Here is a 13,955-nt window from a genome sequence, read left to right on the forward strand (position 1 = left end):
TTTTGGATCATGTTTTTCTCCAGATATATGTTTAGGAATAGGACTGCAGGTCATATGGCAGCTCTATTTTTAGTTTTTTAAGGAAGCGCCATACTATTCCCTATAGTGGCTGTACTAATTTACATTCCCATCAACAGTGTAGGAGGGTTCCCATCTCTCTAAACTCTCTCCAGCACTTATTGTTTGTGGATTGTTTTGATGATAGCCATTCTAGTTATCATCTCATTGTATCTCATCAATGAGATACCATCTGATGTGGTATCTCATGATAGTTTTGATTTATATTTTTCTAATAATTAGTGATGTTGAACATCTTTTCATGTGCTATTGGCCATCTGTATGTCTTTAGAGAAATGTCTATTTAGATCTTCAATGAATTTGGCAAAATTCCATGTTACAAATTAATACACAGAAATCTGTTGCATTTCTACATACTAACAACAAAAGATCAGAAAGAGAAATTCAAGAAACAATTTCATTTACCATCAGATCAAAAAGAATAAAATGCTTAGGAATAAACCTATCTAAGGAGACAAAAAATTTGTTCTCCAAAAACTATAAGATGCTGATGAAGGAAATCAAAGAAGACATAAACAGGTGGAAAGATATATCATGTCCATGGATTGAAAGAAATGACTATATTGTCAAAATGACTATACAACCCAAGGCAATTTACAGATTCAGTGCAATCTCTATCAAGTGGCCAATGGCATTTTTCACAGAACTAGAACAAAAAAATCTCAAAATTTGTTTGGAGACACGAAAGACCCTAAGTAGCCAAAGCAATACAGAACAAAACAAAGCAAAAAAAAAAAGGAGCTGGAGGAATCAGGCTCCCTAACTTCAGGCTATACTACAAAGCTACAGTCATCAAAACAATGTGAAGCTGGCACAAAAGTAGACATATAGATCAATGGAACAGAATGGAAAACCCAGAAATAAGCCCATGCACCTATAGGCAATTAATCTATGACAAAGGAGGCAAGCCTACACAATGCTGGAGAGACAGTCCCTTCAACAAATGGTTCTGAGAAAATGGGACGGCCACATGTAAATAATTAAATTAGATCATTCCTAACTACATACACAAAAATAAGCTCAAAATGGATTAAATACCTAAGTGTGAGAGCAGACATTATAAAACTCCTAGAGGAAGACACAGCCAGAATGCTCTCTGATGTAAATTGTAGCAACATCTTTTTCGACCCATCTCTCAGAATCATAGAAATAAAAACAAAAATAAACAAAATGGGACCTTGTGGCTGCTAGGGGCCAGCGTGAGGAACTCCGCCCATGGCAAAGGTCATGAGGAAGGAGGCTTGGCATACACAAAGGCGTGATCAAGCCTCAGGAAACCCCCATTCCCGAGCATCTACCCCAAAACCAGAGTCTGTTTTATGCTCTCACCTACACCTCTGACTTTATGGGGGGCTCTCCCCCATCACCATTTCTCTCGGAGAAGGAGTAAACGTGCAGCTCCAAGGCAATAAAAATTCCTGGGCGTGACAAGAGTGTTTCAGCTTACGGACTCCTCTGAAGGTTATCTAGCCCACCTGTATAGGTTCGTCTGGCCACATGTGATTGTTTACAGCCTCCCAATCTGAGAGGCATGAGATGTTTTAGACTTACTAAGGGCAAATTCTTTTGGGGAGTTAGAAATTATTAGTATACTGGGTTGGTTAGGATTATATTGGTGAAGGGTTTTTCATTTGTTGTGTCAATAATTGCTGCTAATTCCCTGCTCTGGGTGGGACAAGGATGTCTCAGGTCAAACCTCTCTGCTGACAGACTAGCTTGTGTGACAGGATTATCCATACTCCTGCCACATGATTGTTTACTACCTCTTAGCCATAAACAGCACAGAGAGTTTTGGAGTATTTTGAGAGTCTTAATTAGCATAGGGCTTTTTCTTCTTGTTGAGTCAATGATTGCTGCCAGGCCTCCATATCCTTAGGCACCTGGGAATATATTAATCAATGTATTTGGAATATAGAAAAGGAAATATAGTAGTTTTTGATGTTAGCAATACTAGACTTTTGAGTTAATGGATTTTCTGTTTTGTAATAGATCACTGTGCTTTGTTATAAATCACTGTGTCCTTGCTATGTAAAAATGTAACTTTATCACTATCTTAAGACTAAATAGATCTTAAGGGGAGCATTGGTGAAAGGATTTTCATTTGTTGGGCTGATGTTTGCTGCTAAATCTCCATGTTCCCTGCCCTTATAATGAATATAACTAACATATAGGAGAAATAAGTATTAACCTTTAAGCATATAGGAGAAATAAGTATTAACCTTTAAGATTAATCATGTTAACCTTGGGTTAAATAAATTCCTTTCTTGATTGTAACTCACTACACCTTCACCCTATAGGAATGTAACTTTATATGGAGGGTGGTGCCTGGTTTAAGAAAAAACACCTTTGGAATAAATAAGTTTTTTGGTTATCAGAAAGAAAGGATCATAAAATGTCAGCGGGTCTCACTCATGGCCAAAAGATGATGTAATATCCCTAAGACCTTTTTTATACATTTATGTGAAGCACCTGATTTTGATAAAGGTCAGGACTGCTGACCCCTGTGTGACTCTGTATTCATCCCTATGTGTGACAAAAGGTATATAAGCAAACCCCAAAATAAAGAAATCGGATCAGTTTCCGGAAAAAAAAAAAAAAAGACTGATTCCCCCATGTCGCTTCTTTCTTGCTCCCGTTTTTCTGGCTGAATTTCCATCTGGAGCATGGATGCTATTCCACGTAATCCAAGTTATTCAACCTCTTTTTCTCCACTAATCTTCCTACTACACTATCCGTTTCTAATCTCTCTATATATCTGTAATTAAATATGTATTTTTTTCAAGGACACCGACTCCGTCCCCACCTTCGAATCACCCTGGATCCACCGGGGCTGGACCCCGGCATGTGGCTCAGCTGGTAAAGAATCTGCTTGCAATGTGGGAGACCTGGGTTCAATCCCTGGGTTGGAAAGATCTCCTGGAGAAGGGAAAGGCTACTCACTCCAGTATTTTGGCCTGGAGAATTTCATGAACTGTATAGTCCATGGGGTTGGAAACAGTCAGACATGGCTGAGTGACTTTCACTTTCACTTCATTTTCACTTATACTCAAAAGCTTTCACACAGCAAAGGAAACGATAAACAAAATGAAGACAGCCCTCACACTAGGAGAAAATATTTGAAAATGATGTGACCAATAAGGGATTAGTCTCCAAAATTTACAAACAGCTTATGATACTTAACAGCATCAAAACAAATCATCTACTCAAAAAATGGGAAGAATATCTAAATGTTTTTTAATATAAGATTTTTTAAAAGACTAAGACTCTACACCATGTTTATATTTCTCTCTAATGAATTTTATATTTCTTACTCTTAAATAAAAAAGCAAAGCAGTGGATTCAAGAAAGATACCAGGTTCCCTTGTCGTGACAGGTTTTCAGGAATCATTAAAGCTGATGTAACCGTATCATCCTAGTTTGCCTGTTACACAAACTAACCTGTACCTGGTCAAGGAAAACTATTTGCCTGTTAAAATTGGCTTGCTCATAGATATGTGCACATTGAACATAAGCTTTTTTTCATCATGTTTTAAAATCAGACTTTTGTTCTTCCTCAGTCCTCCCAAGCTTGTGATCATACAGAGCTTCTCACACAGTCTTCAAAAAAGTCTTGGCAGGCTTCCAGATTTATGTCTAATACTTAATCATGACAAGTTCCCAGCTGATGGCAGTGTCTGCTCATATTCCCACAGGGCCTGGTTTAAGACCAGGTACACTAACCAGACCTCTTCACAGGTCCACCCCCTTGTGAACGGCTATGAGAGGGCCCACAAGACCACAGAGGTAATCAATACCGTGCTCTTCAGTAATAATTACAAATGGAAACCATCCTCTATGAAGCATTTTTTAAAAAATTTGTAGCTATGCTTTTGCCCATTGTCCATATTTTTGCTCTGTTGTTTTGTTTTGATATTTAAAGCATATGTATCATTAACAGCAGTTTTCAAAAATTATTTTTGCTTTCTGGTGTAGCAATGCCAACCACAGCAAAAATCAAAACAAGTGCCAGGGAAACAATAATTTTTGTGTTTGCCTCTGAAAATATTTATAAAAATTGCTTTTAAAGCAATGTTAGTGAAGAGTTTACCAAAAATATCAAAAAGAGATGAAGAAAGTAAAATTTTTTTTTAAAAATTACAGAGAAATTGGGAAAAGAAAAGAATTTCTATTAAATAGGTATTGCTATTCTTTGAGAGAGCTTAGAGGTTAAGATTTTTTAAAATCTCACTGGAATTTCTTATTTTATTGCTCTTTGTTCAGTCTCAATTTTATTCCTTTTAGTTATTTTTTCTGCTTAAGTAAAAACATTGTTTTAGATTATTACTTCTATGTAGGGTTAGAAAAAGTAAAATGGCTTTATTCAGCCATTTACTATCTGGCCTTTAAATGATCTCTTGTACTTCTTTATTCATAAGCAGAATAATGATAATACTGAGAAAAGCAAAAATAATCTGGTGGATAGTTTTCCTTTTCCTGGAAGATGAGACTTGCATTCCAGTCTTGTTTGTTTTTCAGGATAACAGACATTTTGAATATTTGACCATCTGTTGCATATTCAAAGTAAATATCACTCCTAAGTTTTTATATCATTCAGAGGTATAAAGAGCTATAAACCTAAAAAAGAATGTCTGAGAGGGATTTTGGAAGGAATGTGCTGAGAAATTGTCACTTTTTTTCTTGGACTCAGCTCTCTAGATAGTCACATTGGTATTAAAAGCATCATGTTGTACAGCTTGTAGACTGTTTGGAGGCACCCATCACGAAGATATGTATTTGTAGATGTGCCTTCCAGGTGCAATAGTGTGTTTGGGGCACCTTTTTTCACCATGACCCCATGTAATCATGGGCATGCACTGAAGAGATGGCTTTTGGGTTACTGGAATATATTGGTGGCAGACACAAAGCTAAGGCTCATAAGATCCTAAAGGTTATGAGAAAATCCTTCAGTTTACTGGCCATAGCACAGAGGAGATAGATTTTTTTCCTTCAATATCATTTGGCTGACCTGAGGCTTCAGTATCTTCTCTAGCAGAGTTTCAAATGCTTTTGGAAGTAGCAGAAAGTTTATGCCTCTGGGCACCCTCAAGATATATAGTACAAGGTAAAACGTGTGTTTGTATGCATGTGTATTTTTGGATACATATCTGTGTACCATTGTGTGTGTGTCTGTGTGCCTGAATATGTATGACTGTGTATGTGTATTAAGAAGAGGAAAATATGTATGACTGTGTATGTGTATGAAGAAAGAAAAGTGAAAGTGAAAGCTGCTCAGTTGTGTCTGACTCTTTGCGACCCCCTGGACTATACAGTCCATGGAATTCTCCAGGCCAGAATACTGGAGTGGTTAGCCTTTCCCTTCTCCAGGGGATCTTCCCAACCCAGGGATCGAATCCAGGTCTCCTGCATTGCAGGCGGATTCTTGACCAGCTGAGACACCAGGGAAGCTCAGAGGTTGAAGAATTCCTTCTAAATTGCCAATTAATTACCATTAATTCTAAATGATGTAATAATGGAATGATTCATTTTGAATACACTTATGAGGAGAATGTGTCTGCATACATATCTATGCAAAAATACATGATATAGGACATCATATAAAGTGTATGTCTGAAGTATCTTTTATTGGAGATATCACAGAATTCAAGCATTTGCTGTTTTTATCTTTAAAGATTTGATATGTTAGTTAATCTTTATGTGAATATACCAATATTATTATTTTAAAACTCTGATGTTAAGATCATGGCAAAGTTTCTCAAGAGATGGAAAATATGAAGAATCTATTTATAAGTAGGCAATAGACTTTATGACCAATAAAAACTTTCCTTCCATGTGGATATTTTTTTTCATATAGTATTCTCTTTCTTTTTTTGGTGGTAATGTTTTAAATGTAAATTTTTACCATAAATAATAGATGCTTTGCTAGTTATCATAATGCTTTGGTAAAACTTTTCATTAGACTCAAAAGTCAGTTGTTCTAAAAGTGCAGTCCTCATCAGGATCAGTTGGGAATTTATCAGAAACCCAGATTCTCATATCACACCTCAGATCTACTAACAAGGCTCAACAATCTGCAGGTGATTCTATTGCAGGCTAAAGTTTGAGAACTGCTGACATAAGGCATAATATAATACAGCCCTAGTAAAGATACTCATACCATCACAAATGTTAAGTACCCAGTCTACATACAAGAGCAGTAAGAAAAGCAAGACTTACTGTGCTAAAGATAATTAAGGATAAAGTGAATTATAACTTTGTAATATATAAATCATCCAACTACTATCCAGATTTAAATCATCCACTTCAGCAACCCATAATAATTCTTTCTGGACACAGACGCAGTCTATTCACTAACACCAGACATCCTTGGCAGTTTAGGGATTAAGACTCCATGCTCCCAATGCAGAGGGCATAGGTTCAATCCTTGGTCAGGGAACTAAGATCCTGTATACTAAATAGCATGGCCAAAAAAAAAGGGGATGAGCTATTCAGTAACACCATCACTTATGTTATAGTACTAACTTGAAAACAATACTCATTAAAAAAAAAATCCTTCAAGATGAAGAATTTTTTCAAACCTATCCACATTATCAGTAAATGTATAATTTAAGTATTCAGATGAACTTCTGGGTAAATGGTGCAAGTACCTGCTTGTCTTCATGGTTTCCCATGACTTACTGTGCATGTGTTTAAGAAGTCAAAGAATAGACATTCTAGAATGTCACTACTTAATAAATACCTATCTATATTCTACAACTTACCACGTTATGCTTCTTCCATTTTTGGCTGAAAAAGACATATATGCTATAAAGTGCAAGTTTCTTCATTATGATGGCAAGATGTTTTTCTCCCCTCAGTATTTTCAACCACCTAGTCAGGAAGAGCATTTGACAATTCATCAATACAGTATTCAATTCAAATTCTAAAAAAATTAAATGAGAACGTTTCACTGGGACAATAATAAGTTAATGACAATCGATAGAAAACATCCTTTTTCTTTTTTTCTAGAAATTATTTTGATTTACATAAGAAACAGTAATTCACAAGGGTGGAAACTGTGAGACAGAAGGCACAATTTCTGAAGTGGGTAGCCATCCAATAATGCCATGAAATTCAAAGAAAACTAGAGTTCACTGAAAAATGTATTTCTCATTTCATGCCTTGGAATATAAAGACTAACATGAATCTTTCAAATATTCAGTGTTTATGCTTTTCCTATTAAAATACAAGTGCCTCTTGAGACTTCATGTCCACTATCACTTAATGCCGTAAAATTTGCTAAGTATGGACTCGTGCTAATGGGCCAAAGAAAACATTCTGGGGAATGTGGGTAGGTAGTTGAGTGGGCACCAAGGGAAGGATGAGAACTGCTATGGAGAAGATGTAGGACACTTAGAAACAAGCATATGTTTTGTTATTTCTTAGAGACACTTTGAACATCATACTATATCACAACTTTTTGGCATTAGTGTATGGGATGCTGTATTGCCCCCAGACTGAAAAGAGTGGTTTCTAACAAACAATGCTTGTGCAATTCTTCCTTGTTTTTCAAAGTGTAAAACATTTTGAAGGTCATCCATTCCTCCCAGGATGATTATTTTTTATTTCACAAAAATCAGTTAATTTGGAGGAGAGCAAAGCTGTATGTCAATGAACTGGTTGCAGTCTCATCAGGCAATCAGACGTGAGATCAACACAGCTGTTGGAACCGAAACAGCCAGGAAGATTATAGTTAGAGGACTATCAGGAACACAGAGGCAAAAAGCATTGTTGTCATATGGGGTGACACTAGCAAAGATTTATTAATGTATTCCTCCAAGAGATATTTAAAATAAGCGCTATGTTTTCAAAGATTATAAAACAGTATAGTAGTAATATGGGTAGAGTTTGGGTTGTTCTTTAATGTCTCCCTTCAAAAGCAAATACTACTTTCTTTTACAATTAGGTGTATAAAATCTACCTTTGTCACTCTGAAGCCACAAACACCATATTACATACTCAGATTTTGTGTATAATATATTTATTTGCATACAGAAATATGTATTTCTATTATACATTTTATTACTTTATTTATAGAATATGTATATTAAGCGTACAGCATATTCCAGGAAGATACATTAAATATGCACACAGTTCATGCTGTAGCGTGCACCCTTTTAAGAGAAGCATATTTGAGAGGCAAGGTATTGTATATACATGCTGAAAATACACTTTGCACAATTCATCCAGCTTTGGGTGCTTCCCTAATCTATTTGCAACATCAGTGCTGTGGTTGTTGAAAGGGATACTATCAAACTGGGGAAAAGGCAACTATCAGTGAACTAGTAGGAGAAAATAAAAGTAGATTGCATTTCTAAGTATATGTTGCCATCATTTTGAACTCCCATCTCCCCCAGTGTCATATCTTTAGGGTCAAAAAGCAGTGAATGGACAAAGAGCCGGGAGTATGCGGAAACTCCAGCTTTAACATTCACCAGAAAGCATATCCTACATGACTTATTATATTGATGATTTTGTCCTACCACTTGGGGAGGTGGCATTAAATTAATGATGAACCGGGAAAAAGGCAATCATTTCTTTTTTCAAGAAATGAACTGGCTTTTTCACATTCTTAAGCTCTTCTTATAAGACCACTCTGGGATATTTACATTATTGCTATGAGGAAAGAAGAAATTCTTGACAGATATTTACCTTTCCAGTGAAGATAAAGGAGATGAATCGTGTTGTTTTTTAAAGAGGCTCTTAATGTTTTTGAGAGGAAAAACAGCAGCTCCAATAGAAAGTGACCATATCAATTGCAGCCATTTTAATAGCCAGTTACTTCAATTAACTGGACTCTGTGCAATCCTAACTGGACATTAAAATGCAGGAAACAATGTGTTGTGTGCGTGGTATGGTGATTTGGGAAATGCAGATGTGTCCTGTGTTCCCAATCTGTAAATTACAAACACACCAGACTCAATGGATGACAGTGTTGTCTGGTACATGGTTGGTGAAATTACCTTTTTCAAACAGATGAACAATTTGCATTGATGTCCTAATAGAGATACAGGATTATTTTCCCCACTTATATAAAGCAAGCTCTAGAATCCCTTAAAACAGGATTTCTCAACTTTGACTCTGCTGACATTTTGTACCAAAAGAATCCATAGTTGTGGGGTCTATCCTCTGCATTGTAAGCTGTTCAGTAACATCCCCAGAGCCTAGTCACTAGATGCCAATAGAGCTCCTTTGAGTTGTGGCAACCAAAAACATTCCCACACATTGTTAAATGTCCCCTGGGAGGCAAAATGGTCCCTGGCTGGGAGCCACTGAAATAAACAAATCCAGTAAATAGTTAATGCAAGCCTCTGGATACAGTCTCCACATCGTTCTAACCATCTACTATTTTCAGTATTCTTTTCACTTTTTCTGATTCCAGTTGACAAAGCATCCATGATGTATCAGTCTATATTCAACTCCTTTCTTTAATTTTTGGTGATTTCTTTTTCAGTAAGGTTGTGGTAGATATGGTGAAGATCAAGAACAGAAGAAAGGAGAAGATGCAATGGCAATGGAGAGTTAGAGGCAGTTTGATTCATGGTGAGTTGGATTGTTAGAGGAGACAAAAAAAGACCCAAATCCAGAATCCTCAATCCTTGAATTCAAAGAGTTCAACCCAACTAAAGCTGAATCTACATCGTAACAGCACAAGTTAATACGTGAAATATTCAGCCAGTCAATTGTTTTGTATACAAGAAACCAAACAGCACATTTGCTTGATGTACTTCCCCCCAATTGATGCGTTTACTTGAAAAAAACAAAAATAAATATGGATTTAAAATGTAAAAGTTTATATTAAGGTAGAATAAAGATACCAGTATGAACTGATGCTGTATGTTTATAAATAGAAGATTTGGTTGGGAGGGATGACTGAAGTTATTGAACCAGAAAGTCATTTTTATAAAGGATAACTTCTGTACAAAAATTATTGGCACTTTGCTTCTTACTAATTGTTCTTTTTTGTTGTTATTTGCTTTGTGCTTTTTTTGTCAGCTCTCAAAATTGTTGAGATGCCATCAGTGAGGCAAGTCACACAAAACAGTTCTAATTAAAGTGCTAAAGTCTAATACTGACAAATTCATCATGCAACTCACATGGATACTACTGATCAAGATATCATAGAGCCCATAAACCTAAAATGCAAAATATGAAATTTGAAAGGGGTTTTATAAATTTAATTTCTATTGATTGAACAATCTTAGAAAATCTGATCGGAAGACTATAGGAAATACCGTAAGAAAAAAAGTTGAAGGGTAAAAATAACTAAGCTTGAATCAGTATAATTGTATATTTATTTGGGATCCCAATAAAAATGTCTATCTTAGATAGACAAGGGTAATTGTTCCTGATATGACTTTTCTATTGTCTAGAATTTAAAAATGGCGAGAAGTGGCGTAGGTACAATAAAAAATCATACACAGACAGGTTAATCATTCCTGATACGATTTTTCTGTGGTCTAGAATTAAAAAATGGTGTGAAGCGGCACAGGTGCAGCCACCTACTCTCTCTCAGGTTCTGTTGTGCTTGCTTGGCCCGTTTAGTTATCCATGACTTTCCTTCCATAAAGGTTACTACTTCTATCAACAGCATTTTGAAGTTAAAAAACTTTAAGGGGAATTGACAATTTGAGGAATACAAAACACGTGGTTTCAGTAAATGTTCTCTATTTTTTTTTTTTCCCTCCACAGGTCATAAGACAGTCATAAATCTCACTCGACTATAAATTTAATATCATCCCTTCTCAAGCACTGAAGAGAAAGTTTTATTCTCTTGGGATTGACCCCCAAAGTCATTGGTGTCATGTGAATAACTTAATCCTATTTAAGATTCCAGATGAATAAAGCAGCATCTTATTCCTGCTTGCAAAGGCTAAGAATTCATGTTTTACAAGTTAGCATGTCATACATAGGTCAGGCAGATCAGGTTGAAACAGGATGCCCTTTCAACCTTCTATTTTCTTATCTCAAAATTCACCTGGCCTCAGTAAAGTTTCTCTAAAAAAAAAAAAAAAAGAACATTGTTGAATTTGATGAAACCTCATTTAAAAAAGTTGACTTTGGTTTCTCAAGCATGTTTATATATTAGGTAGACTATTCTATTAAAATAAGGGGATTGTTTAGTATAAAACCAGATTGATGAAAATATTTCACATAAAGAATCATAAGTGAACTAAATCCTCACAGTTTTATACCTCCAAAGAATGCAAAAGACACAGTGGGCAGGGGTGAAATACCCTTTCTTCTGACTGTCTCTGTATTTACTGAAAGTCCTACAGATTTTGCACTTACACAGTGTAAAACATGGAAGTAAAAAATCCGATGCCATATGACAAAAATAATGATGCAATCTAGCTAAGTTTTTGTTTGTTTGCTCTCTTTTTATGATGGGAAAGGGGAAAGATAAAAAAGATAAGCATTTATTACGTTGCAGTTCTCCACATAAAATCATAACAAAAGAATAATGTATGTTCAACACTCTGGAGGCCATGTCTACATCCTTTTTTGATCTTGTTTCTTCACTTCCCCATTGTATAATGGCTTTCTTTATGTTTAAGTCTCCAGGTTAGTTTGTAACTGTGGCCTTTCACTTGGGAACACAAAAATAAAAACACACAGCGAGGTTATTATTCTTTTTGTGCAGAGATAAAATTATAGATTCAGAAGCCCTTCTTCAAGAGAGTACAAGAAAGTATAGGTCACTTCTTAAATCCACAATTTCAACATGTCTCCTTTATGGTCTCATTGTTCCTCAACTGACAGGGTTTATAAGGTACAAGTTTCTCAAACTGGAGCATAGGCACCACAGAGTGTCACTGTTGGGCTCCTTAACTGCACATTCCATAAGACTATAAAGTGCAATGGCAGAGATTTGAAGACTGGGAGCTCTTTTGTTCTGTTTCCTTTCACGAGGCTCCCCTTGACTACCTTTCTTCTCTACAAAGATGCTTTACCTTGTAGCGCCTATGTTCTTATAATGACACATGAGAAGGTGTTTAAAGGTCTTCTTGAAGGTGGCATTACAAAGTGCATAGCAGGCAGGGTTGATAGTGCTATTGATGTAACAGAGCCAATAACCAATTGTCCACACTGTGTTGGGGATGCAGGGTGCACAAAAGGTGTTAATGAGCACCATGACATTGTATGGGGCCCAAGTGATGATGAAAGCCAACAGAATAGCCAAGATCGTCCTGGTCACCTTCTTTTCCCGGGAGGGAGGAGGCTTCTTTTTGGCAGGCTGCTTAGTCATTTTCACAATCTTGCGAGCAACGATGTTCTGTTTTTCATCTCCATTCTGACCTGAAGAACCAACTAGCTCCACGGTGGTATTAGTTGGGGTACATGAGTCACCTTTTGGGGTCTTGGTGACAATTTTGATGCACGTTTGCTTTGAGTTCTCATCTTTGGAATGGCCCACAGAAGTGGAAACTGTGTTTTCGTCCTGGGTTATTTCATCATCTCTCATATTAGAGGCAACAGCACTGACTGAGGTGGAATCATTGGAGCTCTCTTTCTCCTCCCCCTGGACACAGTTTTCAGTTACAGCATCTCTAGGGGTTTTGCCATTCTGGATTTTGTTGTGCTCCAAGCCATCATCACTCCCAGGCATGTTGTTGTTGTTTGGCTTCACTATCCTTCCTTGAACCAGACTTGGAGAAACTGGATCTTGGTTGGCCACAGGCTCCTTCTTGTCCTTCTTGATCCTACTCTTACTGGCGCGGGATATGTGCCAGTATAACACAGTCATGATGATCACAGGCAAATAGAAGGCTGCAATGGCCGTGCCAAAGGTGACAGCCGCATTGGAAAAAAACTGAATGTAGCATTCCCCGTCCTCCACAGTTCTCACCCCTACGATGAACTGCCAGAAGAGAATGGCTGGAGCCCAGAGGATAAAGGAGAGGACCCAGGCAGCTGCGATCATCATACCTGCCATTTTTGTGGTCCGCTTGACGGGATAAGTGAGTGGTTTCGTGACGCAGAAGTATCTGTCGAAGCTGATGATGAGCAGATTCATTACTGAGGCATTGCTGACCACGTAGTCCAGGGCAAGCCAAAGGTCACACACCACAGGTCCCAAAGGCCAGTAGCCAATCACAGTGTAAAGGGTATACAAGTTCATGGAGAAAACACCAATGATGAGGTCAGCACAGGCCAAGCTGAACAAAAAGTAATTGTTGACGGTCTGGAGGTGGCGATTGACTTTAATGGAGACCATGACCAGGATGTTCCCAATAATGGTCACCAAACTGAGGGACCCAGCCACAAGGACAATAAAAACCACTTCAAATGTCTTATAAGGACTGGTCAGAGCCACATTGTTAGAGGAGTTTGTTGAGTTATTCATTTTGTGTTCTCTAATCAGTAGCCAAGTAGTCAAAAAACATTTAAACCTGTAGGGAAATAGAATAAAATTAACAAATATATAATATAAACACTGCTTTAAAATACATCAATTTTCTCCCTTTTGAACCACATTTTTTACTCCAAAATCTTCCTTATTCCTCCTACATGTTTATTGTGACTACCTACCTCAGTCCCCCACATAAAAAGCAAAACTTCCAATGAAGGATTCTAAAGATCCTTTCAGGCTGGCAAAGTATTCGAAGTATGATAACATTTTGAATGTGTTCATATCTAAAACTGAATATCTGTCATAAGTGAATTTAACTGAGCATAGTATTGATGAATTGAACTAAATAGGCCAAAATTGCACATAAAACTTTCCAAAGCACCAAGAGCTTTCTGGTGTAGAGATAAAGACTAATAAATCAACAGGAGGACAGAATTGTGGAGGAAGAAAACAGGTATTGAGTGTGTGATTTTTATAGTCAATACTG

At 36.9% G+C, this 13,955-nt stretch overlaps 1 protein-coding gene across 1 annotated transcript in view; it reads right to left on the bottom strand.

The window, feature by feature from the left end:
• CHRM2 (cholinergic receptor muscarinic 2) overlaps positions 8,095–13,955 on the bottom strand; it is a 165,504-nt gene continuing 159,643 nt past the window's right edge. The window contains exon 2 of the mRNA XM_005679508.3: positions 8,095–13,508. Within this exon, the coding sequence (XP_005679565.1) occupies positions 12,065–13,462 (1,398 nt within the window). The 5' untranslated portion in view covers positions 13,463–13,508 and the 3' untranslated portion in view covers positions 8,095–12,064. The remainder of the gene's footprint in view (positions 13,509–13,955) is intronic.

Source organism: Capra hircus, chromosome 4, assembly GCF_001704415.2.
Source record: "Capra hircus breed San Clemente chromosome 4, ASM170441v1, whole genome shotgun sequence".
Lineage (NCBI taxonomy): Eukaryota > Metazoa > Chordata > Mammalia > Artiodactyla > Bovidae > Capra > Capra hircus.